Source organism: Anas acuta, chromosome 9, assembly GCF_963932015.1.
Source record: "Anas acuta chromosome 9, bAnaAcu1.1, whole genome shotgun sequence".
NCBI lineage: Eukaryota > Metazoa > Chordata > Aves > Anseriformes > Anatidae > Anas > Anas acuta.
In genome coordinates, this window is record NC_088987.1 from 4,303,410 (window position 1) to 4,324,043 (window position 20,634).

At 41.3% G+C, this 20,634-nt stretch overlaps 1 protein-coding gene across 4 annotated transcripts in view; it reads left to right on the forward strand.

Moving 5' to 3' along the window:
- Positions 1-19,992, forward strand: part of LOC137861057 (multiple epidermal growth factor-like domains protein 6) — a 191,551-nt gene extending 171,559 nt beyond the window's left edge. For 3 of the 4 annotated variants that reach the window (XM_068692071.1, XM_068692073.1, XM_068692072.1), the window contains 10 exons: positions 783-911; positions 5,526-5,654; positions 6,627-6,752; positions 7,468-7,596; positions 9,841-9,969; positions 10,286-10,414; positions 11,057-11,182; positions 14,061-14,189; positions 15,305-16,589; positions 16,621-19,992. In XM_068692071.1, coding sequence (XP_068548172.1) covers positions 783-911; positions 5,526-5,654; positions 6,627-6,752; positions 7,468-7,596; positions 9,841-9,969; positions 10,286-10,414; positions 11,057-11,182; positions 14,061-14,189; positions 15,305-15,384 — 1,106 coding nt within the window. In that variant the 3' untranslated portion in view covers positions 15,385-16,589; positions 16,621-19,992. Of the gene's footprint in view, positions 1-782; positions 912-5,525; positions 5,655-6,626; positions 6,753-7,467; positions 7,597-9,840; positions 9,970-10,285; positions 10,415-11,056; positions 11,183-14,060; positions 14,190-15,304; positions 16,590-16,620 lie in introns of those variants that run through there. The other variant, XM_068692074.1, reaches the window with a different exon arrangement.
- The last annotated feature ends 642 nt before the right edge of the window (positions 19,993-20,634 follow it).

Here is a 20,634-nt window from a genome sequence, read left to right on the forward strand (position 1 = left end):
CTGGCTAAGCCAGGGCTGAAAGATGTCAACGGTGCTCAGCTGCTGCTGGCGCCACTCGAGGCAAAATCAGGATTTGGGATAGTTGAATATTGCTCATCCTCCCAGTAAGAGTTACTGGAAGACCTACAGCCACCGGCAGTGCTCCTGCCACCTTCTGCTGCCTCTCCCATCCCCTCATGTCCTCTCTGCAAGGTGGTCTGCACGTAGTCCAAGGCCTCCTCCTCAGGGATGGCCTAGCTCGGCCTGTGCTCAGAGCTGCCGGCCATGGCTGGCACCGCTCTACCTCATACATCCTCTGAGGCTGGTCCGAGCTACGGCAATCGTGCAGTGAGCGGCCGTGTAGGAATTAGACAAGGAAAGTTCACAAAACGCAGACGATGTGTCTGTCAGCGGGCGAAATGAAACCTGTAAAAATGTTTGTGCCAAAGCAGCTTTGCAAGTTTAAACTCTCTGCAAAAGGTAGAATGTCTTTATCCATATGCCTGGTCCCTGGTGAGTTATACTGTTATTTTAGTCAATTTTACCTGACATTTCCCTATGATTTTCTCTAGTGACAAGAAAATTGTATCTGGCCCTTGACAGTTGGGCACAAATTGACTGAACGAAACAAAATCAAGCAGTGAAGTAACCCCCAAGTAAATGCAATAAATCCAAAGTCCCGGAGGATGGCATAGTTCTGTAGGCAGGGGTTTTATTTAATAAATTTGAGCTTGCTCTTTGTTTGAGTGCTATATTTACCAAGACAAATTTAATTTATTGGTTTACATTTCCTCTTCCCCAAGCCTGTCCACCAAGCACGTATGGCAAGAACTGTAACCAAGGCTGTCAGTGCTCCGCCGAGGAGGATTGTCACCCGGTCACCGGTGACTGTGCGTGCCGCCCCGGGTACTACGGGGCCCGCTGCGACCGCCGTGAGTATCACCCCGGGATGCCCATCTTCTGGGGGAGGACCAAGACATGCAGAGACATTGAATTCATCTTTGTCACTACCTTCAGCACTGACTGAGATAAAGTAAGCGTAGCTTGTGCTAATTTACAATAATAAAAATTCTTGCTTTATTGCAAGGGATTTTTTTTTTCCTGGGGACCAGCATCGTTTGCTACCTAAATTCTTTCCAATTCCATGCTGAGCTGAAGAATATCAATGTAATTCTCTGTGTTTACACTTCTCATCTTCAGCTACGCATGGATATTGGGTTGCTCTGTCATTTCAAAATACCCAGGCCAAAATACTTGCCGAAATCTCTGAGTGCTGAAGTAAGGACAAATGGTTATTATAAAACAACAAGCTGCAATTGGCAATAAATCTAAGTGATTCATAAAGTCAGTTAAGTTGTAGGGCCTTCTGAGGAACAATCAAATTAAACAAATTGTTACTCTGGATTGAAAAACGGTGACTAGCATAGAGGAGAAAATGCCAGTTGGCTGAATGCTCCATCATAAAAAATATTCCCAGCTCCACATGCCTCATGCCGGTATTTTAGGACATCTGTAAAGTTGTTTCTGGTGGAATGTGGCAACTGATAAGAAACATATACCAAAGTATCCAAGAAAGGAGACAGTTAATTACCTTTTTTATTTACAACTTTAATTTTGTTTTTATTCTGTGGCTTGTAATAGTCTTATTGAAAAAAAAAAAAAGGAAAAAAAGGAAAAAGGAAAAAAAAAACTGTCTTCTTTCAAGCTCAGTCTTTCTCTCTCTGGCAAATGCTGATTTTCCTTTCCTAGGAATTCAGCATGGCTGTGTTTGGTTTGCTTGCTTTTTTGGGTGACAATTTGGATACAGAAGCCAACTACAATATGTGTGGCTCTGGTAAGGGTTAATCTGTGCTTTATTCATTGAGCACAAGCAGGTAGGAGGCTCATTTTAGAGACAGACATTTGTATTACCATCATGTCATCACAAGTTATTCTTTAAAATATAAATGTAAATGTAAGGATGGATTCTATCCTTTGTACATCAGTTCTTACTGTAAGTGAGATTGAGATCCAGCATTCAAAGTCTAGACTAGAGCCATCTGGATCCATTATACATTAGATTATAATAAATATTATAGTAGAGCAGTAGTGGAGATCAACTATTTAACAGTGTCATTTTAAAAGATTTAATCATGGTTAGCCTATTACCTTTTATGTAGTAATCTTTCAGTAGTCATTACCTGTGCATGTGGTACTAAATCTCTACAGATTATAATAAATGTCCTTGCTTATGCTTAGATCCTTAGAATTTCACTTCAAAAATTAAAATTTAAAACATTAATAATTATACTCAAGTTTTGATATATATATTAAAAAAAATCTTACAAAATGAAATCTGTGTTTTGTTACATTCAAAAGGTATTTTTGTCATTGATTTCTATGTAGCTAGGATTAATCTATAGCATATGAGACGTGATCCTTTGCAGTGCTGTGTTCTCCCAGATTCCATAAATAAACAGTATCTTGCACAGCAAATTCTCACATAATAAATAGAGTTTTGTTAAACTTTTACAGGAGAGAAAATGAAATGGTAGAGATTCACAGAGGGGAAAAAGTTTGTCTTGCATCTATGGTTTATTTTTCATATTCTCACTTATGTTGCTCTGGCCAAGCCTTAGAGATACAAAAATGGAAGGAAAACAGTTCAGGTGTGAGTTATTTTTAGGTTAAGGTCAGTGGATTGAGGGATCACGGACCTGATTCTGAAGTGACACTGCCTGATAACCAGGGATTAGCACGACTTTGGTGGAAATACTGCTTGTTCCTGCCATCCTCGCTACAGAAAGAGCTGGGGCTGCTCCAAGATGAAGAAGCTTTCGATATAATATTAAAAACAGCATAGGGAGCCGCTCCCAAAGACGTGAAGTGGGCTTCAGTCCAGTCAACATGTGGCTGGATGCTGCTGGAAATGGTTTCTGGCAACTATTGCTGTATTTATAGTACTGTGAAAAAAGGTTCAAGAAAATATCTATAAAAGGTGTAGTTGGCTGGGAAGTCAAATTTCCAGGAGCCAAGAGCAACGAGGCTTTCATGTTCTCAAATTTTGGAGTGAAGAGCTGAAACAGTCTCTTGGCAGGATCCCGAGGAAGCAGACAAACTAGCAATAAGGTTCCCATCAGTTGTCCATAACTCAGTGGATAGGCAGATCTACTGGAGTGAAGTTAGGAATAAACCCAGTAAGGGGTGTTGTCACGGACAGGAAAACCATGCTACGTCTCTGTGGCATTTATTGAGCTGGGTGAGCTCTGAAAGACCTCACCGACTTCACCTTCAAGCTGTAGGTAGCAGGATGCTTCCAAAAATTGTTTTTGACAGAGCAATTAATAGTATTGGTAAGGAAAGCCCTAGAGTATGTGGTTGGTATGAAAAGATTTAGGAACTCTTGGTCATGGCAAACCCACCCAAACCAGAAGGAAAAAATCAGGAAATGAGTTAGAAATCTGGCTGCTTCTCCTGCCGCTCTCAGAATAACATGTCAGATGCACAGGAAACTGTTAAATTAGAAAATGTCTTTATTAGATAACTGGTGGTTAGAGGCTAACCCTTTTTATAAATGCCGAGCCCGCTTAAATGGCAGGATGCTGTGTAAATTGCCCGAGCTTTCTGCATAGAAGCTCTGCTGCAAAGCAGGAGCAGAGATGGCCTTGTTAGTAATCGTGGGAACTCTGCAACCAACGTGTTTGCCCTGCTTGTGCTGCTTCTCATTGAATAAAGCTAAGGGAAATGCTGCAAGGGTAAATAAATTGGTACAGGGGGGATTGCAGCATCCCCTTACAGTACTGGAACAGCTCTTGCTAGGCTTGAGCTGAGGAACAGCTCTGAAAGCTTTGCCATGGACAAGCCGCATGTATGGGAGTGTGGGAAACTGAATTAACAGAGAAGAAAGCCAAAAGATGACCGAAAGGAAAGGGAGGAGGAAGAGAGAAAGTCACTCAGAGTCCAACTTAATCATTGAATCAGGGTGTGTCCTTAGCTTCATTTCTTAGTGGAAATCTAATAGGTGCTGCAGGGCTCACACCTTGATGCCAGGGTTTGCACATGAAACAGATTTTCTGTGCCGACAGATGGAAGCAGTGATGACGAAGTATTCATTGAGAAGAAGCCATGGTTGAGAAGGGCTGAGGAGAGTATCCGCATGTTGGAAAAGTGTGTATCTGTTTAGTCCTGATGATCTGCTATCCTGATTTGAGCAGAAGCCAATTTTCAATTTTATTTTAAAGCATCCCTTTAAAGCTTTACCGTAAGCTTTCCCTCTCTACTGAGTGGTTCAAAAAATCCATGGATTTCTCCAGGCACTCACACTATGCTTTCATGCCTTCAGAAAAGAGAGAAAATATATGAAGTTCCTTATACACAGATTGCAAGAGATCTGTTGCCTGGAGACGTGCAAATATATATTCAGCCAGATTGCCAAAGTAGCCATAGGCTTTCCTTTGGTGGGGATTAACAGAAGGAAAGAAGGAGCAAAGAAATGTCATTCAGAGGCAGCAGCATGAATGCAAATGTAGAACGATGATCATGTTGCTCTGAAAGCATTGGCTTTTCTCCCTTCCAGTACACCGGGAAACTGGGGGAGCAACTTGCCTCTCCAGGGCTGGGTGGTGGCATGCTGGAGTCAGCCCTGGCAGCCAGAGAAACATGCCTAGCAGCTCTGCCCAGCTTTTTTTCCTCAATTCCAGCCTCTCTGTCTCTAAAGAGTATCCTGAAAACATGAGCTAAGCGTGGCAGATGCATTAATGTCCTCCTGATCTTGTTTTCAATGTTCCTTCAACATGAGCTGTCCAGAAAGAAGCAGAAATATTCGCTATCACCCAGAAAAAGCTTTATTTTTCTCAGGCAATTTTCTGGCTTTGCATTTAAAGCATCTCTCTGCTGTATCCATCTTCTGAGAAGATGTCTCCTGAGATTTCGTGTTATTGTCACGTGTACATTTTCGTAGCCCTCCATTAGATTTGCCAGAGCAATGCAAACGCCAGTTTGGAGCGAATAAATAGATTATAGAGGAATCAAAATTTCTGCTACTTAAACATTTTTTACAGGATGAGACTTGCCCGCTGCCTAGAACTGGTCAGCTAAAACGACAGCTAAATGAGGCAGAGACTGCCCGTGGCTTCTCAACAGGCTGTTGTTGCCCAGAGCAGGAAGGACCAGGGCCCCATCTCTCCATCTCTGCCATGGAAAGGAAAGGGGGAGCACATTGATTTGGAATAGAAACCCAGGAGAAAAATCTCTGAAGAGCCAGGCTTGCTTTTCTTGCTACCTTCGCATATGAGAAGTGGGAAGAGCAGAGCCAGGAGCAGCAGGCTCGGTAGCAGCAGTCGGGCAGGCTCCCCAGGGCTTTGACTTGGAGTTGGAGAGGGGAGCACTGCCCAAGGCAACCATCTGCTCGTCAATGCCTACTCCTGGCCCTCCAGAAGCAAATAGAGTTAGAAAATGAAAATCTAATTTTGGATGAAAGTAACAAAGTGCTTATGACATGAAATGCAACGGTCCCAGTAGCAACATAGCCTAATTACCCTTTTTTATTTTTATTTTTATAAAAACAGGGTGTCCAAAAGGTACTTATGGTTCATACTGCCAAAAAGCCTGTAAATGCATGAATGGAGGCCACTGCGACCCCGTGTCGGGAACTTGTGATTGCGCGCCTGGTTTCATTGGAGCCGACTGTAGTAAAAGTAAGCCAACATTCATGTTCTGCTTCGTTCAGAAAAATAGCAGAGAGAATAATCCACAGAAGAATTTGTCAGTATAAAACCAGACAGATCCCGGTTACCTCCTCCTTGAACTGTAAATCAGGATTCCAGCTTTGTAAAAATTCTCTTGCAAAATATTTTCCCTCTCTTCTGCGTGAGTAGAAACAAGGACACTCATCCCAGGATTACAACCTGCTTGCCCAAATTTATTTCTAGAGCCAACTCAGCATGAATTGCTCAAGTTCCTTCTTCCTGTCCAAAATTTCTAGGTTGAGAAATTATCTCAATATTTTGCTTCACGCTATGGTGCCATTATTTTCAATAAATGGGAAAAAGATCAAGTTTTGTCATGGCAAAACTGGTAAAGGCTCCATGGCAACCCTACTCTTACTTCCCTATTTAAGTGCTAAAATTTGTGACTGAATTTCTTTGGTATTTCCAAAGCTGTGATCTCCTTATATGGGTAAACACAGCACCATTGGGATTTCCACTTGCTATACCTGTACTGACCATACAGGTTTAGTGCTAATCAAAATGTTTTATCATATTCAGTCACTTTCTGAAGTTTTCCTCAGCTTACTCACAGAAGCACAATGCTCAGTCACATCTAGCTTTGCTCTTCAGCATAGGAGAGCATCAATATTAAGGAAGGAAAGAAATCTTTAGCTGGCAGCGTGAGCAGCTGATATTTCAGTTGTGCACTCACCTTTCTGTTGGAAAACCTACTAAATATTTCATGTGTAAGCCTGGATTTTATTTATAACCTCCAAAAAAGTTTCGGAGGAAGAAGCAGTCATGTCTTTGGGTGGGTTTTGTTTTCGTAGTTGTAATTTTGAAGCACGTTAGCTGGGATAAAAAGGAAGCCGACTCTACCTGTAGGATCCTGCCTCCTTTGGAAATGAAATCTGGCATTGGATAGCCAGGGTGTTTAACAAAAGACTCTGTTTCCTTCAGCTTGCCCTGAAAATCGATTCGGGAAGGACTGCACCCAGTTCTGTGCATGCGGTCAAGGTCAGTGCGACCCACGGACTGGCAAGTGTACCTGTCCTCCTGGCCAAACGGGACCCAGCTGTCAGCAAGGTAACAAAGCGGGACCTGAGGTCATCTCGTCAGTTGGGCACGTAGTTGTAACAACCAGCAAATAGAACTCAGCGCCAAACATTGTTTATGGATGTGTTTCCCAACGTATTTGGAGCCAACATTTGCTTGATAACCCTGCAGCTTGCTGTACTTTGCAGGATCTCAGCCCCTGTCCCACTCTGATCTACCTTTATCCTGCCCCTGTCTCCTGCCCACGTCTCACTGCTTTGCTTTACCACCAGCAGCACCATTGCTCTGGTTTCCCTACAAAACTAGCCACTGCTTTCAGAGACTGCAGTTCAAGCAGCACAAACATAAAGATGGGGAGAAGAGCAGTGTATGCCACACAACGTGAGCAGTGTGAGGGTGCTGTGGATGGAAGGGGCTATGTTTTGAAGCAAATTACTTGAATTGGAAAATGAAAGGAGAGGATTTGCTGAATAGCAGACAGTGAAGGATGGGACAAAGTGAAGATAGCAAGAAAAGCAAATATGGAGTGAAGTTAAGTGAGGAGATAATGAGAGACAAGGAGTGTTTGGATGAAATTGCTAATAAGGACAGAGTGTAGAAATGCACGTGTCCCACAGCCCTTGGGTACATCAGGCAATTGGGATACTCGGTGGGGAGCATGCGTCTGTATTAATTCCCTGTCACATTCATCTTTTTTGGGGGATGCTAATTTATTTTTTTCCAAACTTTTGTTAATTCTCTGTAGTGTGTCCCCAGGGACAATATGGCCCCAACTGCCTCCTGACATGTGCCTGTCAGAACGGCGGTATCTGTGACCACGTGGATGGCAGCTGCACTTGTGGACTCGGCTGGACAGGAAAAGCGTGTGAGAAAGGTAATTTTCTGCTTTGATGGTAGTGAACGTGTACCTTCCAGCAGGGGTTTGCAGTGGCTATGGATCCTCAAACAGGGACAGGTTTTGCTTAAACCAGAGCTCTCTCCCAGCTGGATTCGTCTCTGTAGCTTCTCTCCTGCTGTATTGCCTCAAGTTAGAGCTTTAGATATTATATTTTAGAGGCAGTTTTCTCGTGAGTCCTCATAATTTAATCCTCATAAATTCCTTTGCACGGACTCTTATTTCTTCTGTCCAAGTTTTGTATTCTTTTTTCTTGGGAACATTGTTTTGGATCTTCTTTCACACACTCTCCCAATGTCAGCAGACGACAGCATCTTTGTCCTCTCATTACAGTCTCTCTTGATATTCTTTTCCTTTTGACATTGGACTGCACTTAAACTTCCCATGTATTGATTTCTCCGATGTTTTGGCAACATCTGTCCAAAGCAATTGAAATGGTCGTGCTATCACATCCTTACTTCTCCTTGTTAGCTCTCTCTTACACAAGGGAAACCACACTTAACAGAATAAGCTCAGTTTTCACTCTAGAAAACCTCCTGCCAGCTGTGTTCCCATTTCTCTTTCTAGATAGGAGATATCTGTAGAGTTACAGACTTACGTGGGCAGGAAACCATGAGTTTACTGATATGATATCAATGAAACGGTCAGCTTCACATTTAACATGATATCGTCATTACATTACAGCTGCCACAGTGCAATGTCCTCAGCACTCTCCAGGACCCTCATTTACGGCCTTTCTGCCCCTGACATCTGTAGAATAACCACCTCCAGCTCCATACATATCTCTACCAAGAACTGGTTGTTATAGAGGCAACCAGAAATGACGGATTTTAAGCAATTCTATGCAATTGTTTCCCTTTGTACCTGAAAAGACTGACAGACCTGTTTCTTATATACATGTATATAGGAATATATATGTATATATATTGTATATAAGAATATGTATATGTATATATATGCATATATGGAGTTGTCATTTTAATTCCACAGTGGACAAGCACTAAAATACATGTACACACACACACGCAAAACAGTGCAGTTAACAAATAACTGGCTAACATCATGTTGCATAGGCTGTGTGTGGTCATCTCTCTGTCTGTTCCTTGAAGTCTCTATCACCACCCATGGGCTGTGATTGGGTTGCAAGGCCCTGGTGGGGTCATGCAGGTGCCATGCGGAATAGCAGATCATGCGTGCATCCTCTAGGTGTGCTTAAATAAAAAGTCTGGTGTCAAGCACCAGGGCAGACATGTACCCATCACGTAAAGGAGGTGTGTGGTATTGTTAGAAAGATCTTCAGTGTTTATCTTTTGACACAGATACTAAGCTGTTGGAAAACTCAATCTTAATTTCCACAGCAGCATGGTTTTGAGTCTGTTTTGACTAGAAATCAAAGCTAATCAGGCGTCTTTTTTCTGTTGATTAGATATGATGGTCTTGAAAGATCTTGTCTGACATTTGCAGAGTTACGAATCTGATTATGTGGATGGCCACGCTCAGTTAAGTCGCTCTGCACAGATTCCAATTATCACAGCCGTGGAAGTTAACTTCTGTAGAAATGATGCATAGATTAATTATATTGACACAGTCACTTTTGCATGACTTGACTTTCAGCAATTTGAGATGAGTTTAGTTCTGTAAAAGTAGATATCTAATTATACATGGAAAGTCTGTCACTATGTGTGAAAAAATCACCTCCCATTTTTATTAGGAGTCAAATAGTGTGAACTCCAATGATAACACAGAGGAGGAAAAGCTCTGTGTTTTCTTTCACACTTTGTAAGAGTCTAAAGAAAGTATTACTGTAGATGTAGGGGAAAAAAAAAAAAAGAAAAGATACCATTTATTCTGTGGCTTCAAAACACTTTAGGGGTGCGAAGGTTCAACGTTGACTGTATGAAGAGACAAATTTAAAGAGGTAGACTAGAAGAAGTACAGAAAAAGTGAGCTCTTCGAACATCTATAAAGCAATTCTCATCAAAGTAAGTAGGTTTGTAATAATACTGCAGAAATGCTGTGCCTTCAGTGAGCACACCTGCATGAAGAGAAGGAAATTCATAACAATTGCTCACCTGAGTTATTATGGTTAAGTTGTAAGTTATTATGCGGGCATTACGCCTCAGCTGGAAAAGCTGTCAGGTAGGAGCTTTTCTGGGTGAGGTTGGTGATTCTTTCTTGTTTTTTTTTTTTGTTTTGTTTTTTTTGTCCGCATGTGGTCGGCAGAATGTCTCCCTGGGAAGTACGGCTCTGGCTGCGGCTTGGACTGCATGTGTCAGCACAACGGCACTTGTGACAGGTTCACGGGGTGCTGCCAGTGCCCCGAAGGGTATTACGGACGCTCCTGCGAGCACAGTAAGAACCCCGCAGCAGCCCGGGTCGCCTGGTTTCCAGCAGTAACACAATGTGGGGTGGCAGAGCGGCTTGGTGGCGGTTCAGTTAAAGTTCTGGGGGTGTACCAGATCACCCGTCTGCTTCCAGGCATAGTAACTCGCATACCTCTGACGTTGGGGTGTTGCTGGTGAGTTTAAGAGCAGATGGGATTATTAGCAGTAATGGTAAATACCACTTTTGTTGGCTCCCAGGGAAGGTAGCTGCAAATACAGAGGATTTTAAAGGGATGTATGTTTTTCTTAATAAACTTTCCTCACTTGACACTTTCATTTCTCAGGGTGCCCCCTTGGATTTTACGGGCTAAGCTGTCTTCATGCATGCGCCTGTAAAAATGGAGCAAGCTGCGATGCCGTGACAGGGCAATGCATTTGTCCTTCGGGTTATCAGGGTATCCACTGTGACAAAGGTACTCATACCAATCTGATGTAAAAAAATAAATAAATCACATCAGCATTTAAAAGTTTGTTTGTTGAGAGCAACATCTTCCATATTTTGAGCTTCGTAAATATCCTGGAACATTGAACGTGTGATCCTTTACCTGTTACATAGCTGGGTGTTCTCATTTCCTTATAAATTAACTAACCTGGTTTTGATTAACAGAGTGAAAGTCCTGGTCTCCATGCTGTCTTGCAGCAATGAGTTCCACATGTTGCTTATTAAGAATAAGTTTCTTGCACTGATTTTAAATTTGCTTCTAAAATTCCAAGTAAGATTATTAAATTGGTGCATGTCAAGCCAGTTGAGTGTTATGGAATGGTCTACTAAAGAGTTCTAATTAAAAAGGAAAATAAGTGCCAGTAACATTTTGGGACAGATTTACAGATACTTTTGATATGTTGGATTAGATGAAACCAACAGAATGAGAGTTCATATAAATATTATGCCTGTTCCACTGAATTCAGTCCTTCATTAAAGTTGGCATTTGCACCAGGTTCAGCTGAGAGTTTATGAGCTTTTCTCTGAGACATCCTTCAAAAGCTCTTCTGGCCTGATGTATTTCTTGCAATGCTCACGTGCAGTGCACCTAAAACAATGCTATTCCCACCAGGCTGTGACAACGGGTGGTTTGGAGAGAGCTGCCAGCGTCGGTGCGACTGCGGAGGAGCTCCCTGTGACCCAGCCACCGGGAAGTGCCTCTGCCCACCTGGGAAGACCGGAGACAAATGCGACATCGGTAAGAGGAATATTTTCTAGGGGCTGGACTATGCACAGTTAAACCAATATGACCCGTTGGTTGGTCTGAGCATAACTGGGAAAGGACATTTGCTAGTACAAAGTATTCAAGAACACATTGTTTGCAGCAAATTACTCTCGTGCATGTTATCACCATTTTCAGCAACAGGCTGTACTCTTGATTTAATCAATATTTAAATTGATAGACCGATAGGGAAACCATGTGTGGGTCAGCAGTAAAATGTCATTGAGTTTCAGAGAACAGGCACTGCTGAACAACACACTGAGAAACCCACAAATTCTGCAGTTGTAGGGGGATGGACTCAAGAGGGCTGCAATTAGGCATGAAGGGATCAAATCACATGGGTGTTTTGTCACTGGGACGTTTGTGGGGATTTTCAGACGAGTGCAAAAGTGTCCAGCTCCAGGTGAGGATGGTGGAGCATCAGCAGCTGTTCCTGGCTCTAGGATTCAGCAGTAGTCCGGGAACATTTAATCCAAATAGAATTGCCTCATTTTCAGCACAGACACTTGGGTTGTGTGTTTGGTAAATGGTTGGCCCACAAAAGCAGGATTATTTTGCAACACGGGTATAAAAATAGGAGAGAAAATTCTTCTGTAAAGAAAACCAAGCAACTGATGAAACCGTTGCAGGGTTGAGAGGCAGAAAGGACAGGCAAGGTTCTTGAGCCAGGTTCTGATCTCAGTTGTGCTGGTGGAAATTTAGGGTAATCGGTAGAAAGAATCACGCTGGTTTAAACGAGTGTAAGAATAGATGTGTGATCCTAATGCCGTGGCAAACAAGATACAGGGAGTGAACGCCCACGTGCTAATTAATGTTGGGGGATCACGCAAGGAACCACAATCCTCCCAAGCCCCAGAATCACAGGGGGGAAATATTATTCCTCCTTTTGTTCTAAGAGAGGGCAGGAAACAGCTTTAAATACCCTGTTATTAATGCAAGCAAGAGGTCAAGTAATCGCCGGGAGCTTAGGGGCCAGTGCAATCCAAAAAAGTAAAAGAGAGAATGGTTTGCTTGCTGGACTGCACTGTCATGCGGTCAGAAATTGAAGCAATCCAGTCTCCAGGCACTGGTGCGACTGGGACTTACCCACCCCGCAGCAAGGAGGGCTCTGTGCACCCAGAGGCCTTACCAGTGAAATTTTAGCAGAAATGAAACGCAAGGGGGAAGCTCAGCACCAAAAATCTGAGCCGAGTTCTTGCTTCTTGCAAACTCTAGGAGTCATTTTTATTTTTCTTAAATCAACTGGGGTAGCCCCCATCCATGAAAAGCTGTTATGGGGTAGGTTTTATTTGCATTTTTATTTTCAATTAGGCTCAGTTCATCTGTGATATAACTGTGAGCAGCTGTGTCTGTGCAGCAGCCATAAAGATAAAAGGCCTGATTTTAATTTGAACTCTGGTAAAGCACCCATTAAACAGGCAAAATGTTAATTAAAAAGAAAAAAAAGAGAGAGAATATAACAGACTTTTATGGGCGCTCCTTTTCTGTAGTAAATTAACATTGCAGACTTTCAAACAGATGTCTTAAATACACATTGTTATTAACATGAAAATGTGGTATTACATAAATTAAAATCAGGTCCAGAGGTGTTCGAGGAGACCTTTTCTCATAACATTTCCTAATTGAAAAGGCCAAGCTCTGAGCGCATGGGGAGAGTTCTGCCACGTGTTGGGGCTGCAGCTGATGCAGGGCTCGGGAGCACTTTTATTTACCTCATGGTGCCTGCGTGAGAAAGCAAGCGCCTGGATTATTTACAGCGGTTTTCGGCGAGGTGAGGGAGAGAGGGCCATTGTTTACAATGCATTTAGCACCCTGCCCTGTGACCTGCTGCTAACTTTCCCTTCCTGCCTGTACTCCGAATGCATAAAAATTTGCAATGAGCATTTGTCAGCCTAGGCATGAAATGTTCTTGTCCATCCTTTGCAGCGAAGGTAGATAGAGACCTTTTGTGAGCTGAAATTGCCAGGAGGCAGCAGAGTTGTGTGATCAGAGCACGATGTATGAATAGACATAAAATGGATTAATTTCCAGGCCCAATTTCTGTGAGTGGAAGCTCTTTGCTGCTGAACACTGGCAGCCAAGCCAGTAGAGAGCCACAGGAGATAGTGTGGCTCCAGGACGCTGACAGGAACTTTCCTGAGCAAATCCCAAGATCTCTTCTGTTGGGCTGCCAACCTCTGGCTGGACACCGGGGATGATTCCCATTCCGGGAACTTCTTTAGGACAGCTGGGTTACAGTTTGGGTGGACCACGCAGTAGATGAAACTTGAGGACTGCAAGGCTTTCCAAGATGTCATGTTTTAATATTAGCAGATGTAGGTGTCTAAGCAGCTTCCTGATCCCAGATCTGTATCTCCTGAGAGAAATACAGCAAAAGCATGTTATTATTTTAGACAGTTTCTTATACAGCATAATAATAACTGATTTATTTTTTTTATTATTTTGTTTTTTAGTTTTATATTGGTGAGTATATAACTTTGGGCAAAACAAGGTTAATTCTTCTAACCCAGGTTTTTATGCCAGATGGTATAAAGAGATTAAAAAACAATATTATTTTCAGTTCAGCAGTTGAGCTTAACAAAGCTTCCCCTTGTCTATAGAGCTTGATGGAGGTCTACATTCTCACCAGAGCATGTGTGAAGTTTATATTCTGTCCAGGGACTTTTATGATTTTTTTTTTTTTTTAAATAAATATCCCGAATTTTCTTACCATGTTTGCATTTTGCCCTGAATGCTGACATTGGTCTCAATTCCTTCTATTTCTGTCCACGCATTTTCAAGGAGGCTCTTCTGTAGCACAGCCATCAGACAGGGAGAAGCATTCACCCTCTTCCAAACACTTCTGTCCTTCCAGGATGCAGGTCGGACCAGTACGGCCCCAACTGCTCTCTGCGATGCCAGTGTGCCAGCAAATCCCAGTGCAATCCCTACAACGGGAAGTGCGTGTGCCCGGCCACATGGATGGGGCCAACCTGCAAAGAAGGTAATGCAAGCTGGTTGTGCACAGGCTTTCTTAATCAAAGAAATCACGTACTGGTCATGGTCAGTGGACCTTGTGGACAGGATTAGCACCCCATCATGCCAACGTGCTGCTCAGCAGCAGCCACCACTGTTTGTGTCAGGCTGTGTGAGGCAGTAGCCCTTCTGCATTTGTGAATAACTCAGAAATACTCAGTGAGTAACTCCGAGTGGAAAAACTCAGAGCCCACAATAGAAGCAGCTTTGCTTGGAAGGGTTGTTTCGGTGTGTGCTGCCCCTCCCACAGGCCCAGGAGCCTGGGTTGCAAATGCCAGAGGATACTGCAAACACTGGGATTCATTCTCAGGGGGTGTGAAGTTTTGGCCAAGCTGGTTTCCCCTCAGAGTGGGCTTTGATGTGGAGAGGTTGTGCTACTTGCTCAAGGGTTCCTGTGGCTGCCTCTAGCACAGCTGTGCTAGAGAGCTGTATGCTCTTCTGTGCCTGTGGGTAGGAAATTGTGCCCTGAAAGAGCTGATATCCCACAGCCTAGTAAGATGAATGAAGAGGTTTACTTGCTGTGCATGCCATCACACTCACATACTGTTCATAGAGATGGCAGGATTTGAAGAGCATGATGAGATCGGCTATGTGGCTGGATAAGTAGATAAAACATTGAAAAATAGACTTGGATTGATCTGTGAGGGCCCAAGGAGCTCAGCACACTGTCACAAAATATTTTGGTCTGTCTGTTGTTTTTTGTTTGTTTGTTTGTTTTTATTTTTTTTTTGTTTTCTTGTTTTGTTTTGTTTTTAATTTAGGTAATTTCTCTTCCTCATGATGTACATACAGTACTGTGTGCTGTTTCCTTTCACATGTAGTCTAAACATGTCTGGCTTTTGGTGTTACCATGCAAGTCTGCCATTAGTTTAGGAAATATTTTGGGAACCTTCCATTTAAGAGTTGCTTTTACTGTTTTGATGGTTCCATCTGCCTCTGTGGGGAGGCCAGTTAACTCAGTCCTCTACCTTCCTTTGAAGGGTACCATTTATTAAATTATTTAAGTGTAAATTGTATAATCTATATAATATTTCAGTATTATGTTATACAGACCTAAGACTGCGTTTCTACTTAATTCTCTAGGTGGCCCTCCAAAGCCTCCTTTTTATGAAGAACAAACTCAAGAAAGAGGGAGTATTTTTCCAAGAGCTCTACAACAGTAACATTTGGACTAATAAATGAACTGTTTTATATGCACAGACGGTATTTGAATTTGGATATGAAAACAGCTATTCAATTCAGCTTGAATTGTGCTGAAGTATTCACACTTCTTATGGAAGACTACAGAGGCCATTTAGTAGCTGGATCCTTTTAAAAAGTTGAATCTGTTTCATGTATTTATTCCTAGCCTCTTACCCCTCCATTAATCTGCTCGGGACACTCGTTCTGATATATACGATAATTCATTGTTTGAAAGCTTGGACATGTTTTTAGTAAAACCAGCTCCAAAGAGTATCAGGATAAGCAGCATGTAACACATCAACTGACGGTGAGCCTCACCATGTATAAGTGACTTTCTAAACCCACTTGACAACCGGCATGAAGTTAAATGAGTGTTTAACATATTAAGACGCCAATATGGATTCACTGCAAAATCACATTGCACAGAAACTAGTGAAATTCACCAAATTCCTCTTTGAAAAATATCTTACGTTCTAGAAAAAACATCCAGTCTAATTTTAAAATTGCAACTGATGAAGAATCCACCACAGTCCTTGAAAAGATGTTAATTAATTTGAGAATATGTGCCTTTTCAAGTGTGGATTGGTTGGAAGGTCTCCATCTGTATCTTGCTTGCATCTGAGTCGCGTTTCTAAAGAGCAGGATGTCATCTGTCAGGCTGCTCTGGCTTTCTACATTCTCCCATCTTGCCAGCTGAGTTTCTCAGTGGTTTGTCGAGTCAAACTGTGCATCAGTTCTTGTAAAACTCTAACGTCTAATGCAGAAAGTTTTATCCTGGATGGAGAAAGTGGATAGTTAGCAAGGATATATATGCGTAATGATAATCTGTGTGCTCTGTATGTAAAGGATTGTAATGTGCTCTTACTGCACAATAACTTGATTGCCAGTTTTAAAAAGTCCTTCCTGATGCTTCAACAGCTGCTGTTGTTCACTTCGAACAAGGACATTTTGGTGCTATTTTGTATGTTTACACAGGTTGTTCTTTAATATAGGACTAAGTCATTATACAGAGATAATGGTCTTTGTTATAATATTCTGGATTAACCAGCCTAGAAGATTTCAGAGCACCTCTTTTCACCTCTCTTTAGGTTCAGAGTTACAAAACCTTGGTAGTAACCTCTTGAATCTGACTAAATCAGAAGTGCACTTAGTAAAAGACACCAGGATCATGGGCTCTGGGGACAAGGTGGCTCTAGGACATGGGCTCTGGGGACAAGGTAGTACAAGCTGTTCCTGGACTTGTGTTCACACACCACAACAAATTGCAACTCTGCAAGAAAATATTTTTGTCGTAAAAGAGAGAAACTGACAATAATTGATGCTAACGTGATTTTTAAAAATGTTTGTTGTTGCAGTTGGTTAATGAGAATGTGAAGTAACACTTACCCCGTGGTTCACCCCAGGTCTTAACCCAATCTGCAGCCATTAGCTGTCTGCTACAGAGCAAGTACCACTTGCTCACCTGGGACTGTAATTCAAACTGTGATCTACTGAAAGCAATACACATTTGGGAAGTGTTTTTCAAGCTTCATGGATGTCTTATTGTTGCTATTCATCACTTCATAGGTGGTGGAAGCCATCTTAAACTCAGTAAAGATATTTGTGACTGTGACCAAGTTAATTAACCAACTGCTTTCAACCAGAAAATCTCAGGGGTTGATTCTGATCCCTTGTCATTTCTTTGTTATAGCTGAATAAATCACTAGAACCTTTGCTTGACTTGATGTAAACATGACATAATTGTTGTCCCCAAACTAGTCAGAAGCAAGTGGTTCTCAGCAGGCCTTTTCTGTCAGCTATGACATTTTATATGTTCTTTTGGAGATGTGCGAGCCTAGGTCTGATCTCAAAAGGGTGTGAAGTTGGGGCAGTTTAACCGAATTGGAACTGTTAAGGTAAATCTTGTGCAAGACAATTAGATATCATCATAGTAACTGCTGGGGAAAAAGAACCATCCAAGTCAAGCAACTGATGCCTTTTGATCTTGTCTTTTGATTTTGTATTTACTACAAACTACGACAGTAATGCAAGCATTGAATTCAGTTTTTCATATTATTTTACAGTAGGTACTGTAGAAGAGACCTCTGGAGGTACAGGCTTCTCCTTAAAGCATGGTCAACTTCAAGGTTAAATGAGGTTGCTGAGAGATCACCCAGTTATTTTAAATATCTCCGAGGATGGACAGCCCACAACCTCTTTGGACCCTGTCCTCCAGCCCCTGGTTACCTCCACGACCCTTCGCCAGCCCCAGTCCAGTCTGTTGGACATTTCGGTTCTCAGAAAGATGCCCGATGTCTGGTATGGTTACTCAGCAGCTAATGCACAAAACCCAAGAACTTACATTTTGCTGTTTGACAGCAGTTTATGAAATGTACTGTTTTCTTCTTATCTTTGTATACTTGTGTGTGATTAGAGCAGCTAATCAAAGGGGGAACTTTTCCCAAGCCATATTCTTTACACCTGTGTACTCTTGTTTACATTTTCCACAGTATCTTGATATTAGAATTGTAAATATGTACTATAAAGGAAGTCAAAGATTTTGTATTAAGTATTTTTAAAGAATGTCACAACGTTAGGTACATGATGAAACACGTATTTTAAGTGACTGATACTGAGCCTGTGCCAATGATTCGGGGGCCCAAGTAGATCTGCCTGGGAAATATTTTCAGCAAACTTTTTTTTTTTTTAGATTGGAAAATGCCAATTCATACAGAACTATTCATATGCAATAGTCTTTTTTATTAATTCCTCCTTCAAAATACTTCTTGGTTTCTTTATGGTATTTCCCTGGGGAAAGAAGTTCGCTTCAGTACCATTAAACAGATCATTCTGATCTGGGCCTCAATATGATTTTTTGTTCCAAAACATAGAATAAAGCACAATCATATAAAGATGAAAATAAAAATTAAATATATAAAAAAAATATGAAAAGTAGACTTTTCAATGTCTTTTCTTGGTTTACTATTTGTGAAGGTTTTCACTTTTTTCACAAAGCGGGGAAAATGTTTACAGGATGTCATTTTCTAAAAGAAGACCTAAAACCTTTCATCATTAGTTATTGCCAATTTACTTACTTGTGATCTCATTAATGTGTTTTGATGCTACTCCTTACTTCACATTAACAAATTTACATAATTCTGTGCCTGAAAAATAGTCTTTATTAGACTGCATGCACTTTTTGTAATGGAAAAGCTACTAAATTATAATAGATTGGCATTGTGGCAAGTGAGTGGGAAGTGAGCTTAATTACTACTAAAATAATATAACTGCTTATTTGCTTCATCAGTGAAAGGCTGTCAGGATGAACATCCTGAACATAGCACTGCTGTTTGTGGAAAATGAAAGTGAAAACTTCAGTGCAAATGGTTTGCGATTGAAATTTATGTCCATCTTCCACTTGGTAATGACTTTCTTGGCTATCTGATTCCCAGAGGACTGAAGTTAATTATGCTTTCTTGAAACGAGTGCTCTGTGTATTCCACTGTAACACACTTGCATACACAGATAACTCTTTTCTGAAAGACATTTAAATTATTTTGAACATGCAATTTCTGTGTGAAATGCCGCTCTCTTTCCTTGTTGTATATTCCAGATAACTTCACTTTGAGAAGAGTGGAAATGAGCTGAGTGTAACTCAGTGGATCCAGCAGAATTTTATTCAATGTGAATTCATGAAACCAGAACAACATGTTTTAAGTTAGACTTCAGTATTTATAACACTATTCTCATAGGAAAACAATCAGAATTTTAAAAATTCCCCGCTTCTCCTGCCAAAAATTATTATTCTACTTTTATCCTTTTTATGTTGAAGAACCATAGCTATTAAAGTTTGCCCAGATTTCTTGCCAACCATATTATTTTGATTGGCTGCAGATTTCTGTTTGTGTAAGTAATAACCATCACAGTGTCAGAAGTTGCCAACGGGACAAACATGGAAATTATACCTTTCTATCCTTTCCAGAGTAGCCAAAGACAGAGTTTGGAGCCATCCTGGCTTCACACTGCTGATCTAACAATGACAAGTAACGTTTCTGTAAGAGTTTAGTGTTTTATCAGAGCAAAGAAAAGTTTGTGAAGAGCTCTTAAAAAGCACTGGTGAACCCAGACACCTCCATCTTCCCATCCTTCTGTTAATTTTAATTTTAACTTTATTTTTCATAGTTAGGCCAGAAACTTTCTCAGACCCCAGTTCCTGAAGGACTTTTCCTACACATGGACCTGTGGCTGACTGCAGCAGCTCCATGCATGAGCTGCAGTTGCCCAATAATTATTTTGCAGGGGCCAAAGCTTTAAATTTGAATGCTGTAAAGCAATTTCCAGCAGTAAGCGAGGAATCTCAGACTTGTAGTGTGCACGTTGTTTATTATGTGTTGGTTTTGTTGTTGTTGTTGTTTTGTTGCTTTTTTTTTTTGGTGGTTGTTGCTTTTAATAAGCAGTTGCAAAGCAATGTTATATCTGTGAATTTGTGACCCCTTTCAAAGAATATGTGGGGTGTATCTCAAAACTGTACTGTACTTTCCTTGTACACATATCACAGTGAAAGGATGCTATTTTTTTTTTATATATATATAAAGTTGTCATTAAAAGTTGTTTTTGTTTTCTCCTTATTGATTGCCTTAATGCAGTAGGCTTATATTGTGGATGACAATTTACTCTGTTAAACTAATTTAGATTCAGAGCAAACACGCTGAAATCACACCTGCTCTTAGTAGTTTGTACGGAATAAATAATGGCCTGTATATAAATGGGTTTGTATAAAGATCCCTGACCAGAGCAACTTGTCCAGTGACTGAGCCTGATAAATAGAGGTTTCTGGCACTCAGACTCCAGAGTATTAGAAATATTCAAAACAGAGCATAAATCTTGTTGGAAGAGGCTTGTTATGAAGTGTAACATTTCTGGAAGACTTGGGCATTAAGCACTTTGAAGGTATTTGAAACCGCACACCTGCAGGCTTCCATCAGACTTCTTGGACACTTCCCAGAGCCTAATACTTGCCGAACAAATAGCCTTGTTCACCTTAGGGTATTGTCTTCTCACATTGGCAGGAGCTAAAGGAACACATGGGCCTGTTTAATGCCAAATAATGCAGTAAGTGTGTGCTGGTTAATTGGAAGTAGCATGCTAAATTGAATTCAAAATGTGTAACAAAGGGGGGACAGTATATCAAGCTGTCAGAGAAAAAAGTGGACAGATACAGCCAGCTAGATTCTGGGAGAACAACTTCACAG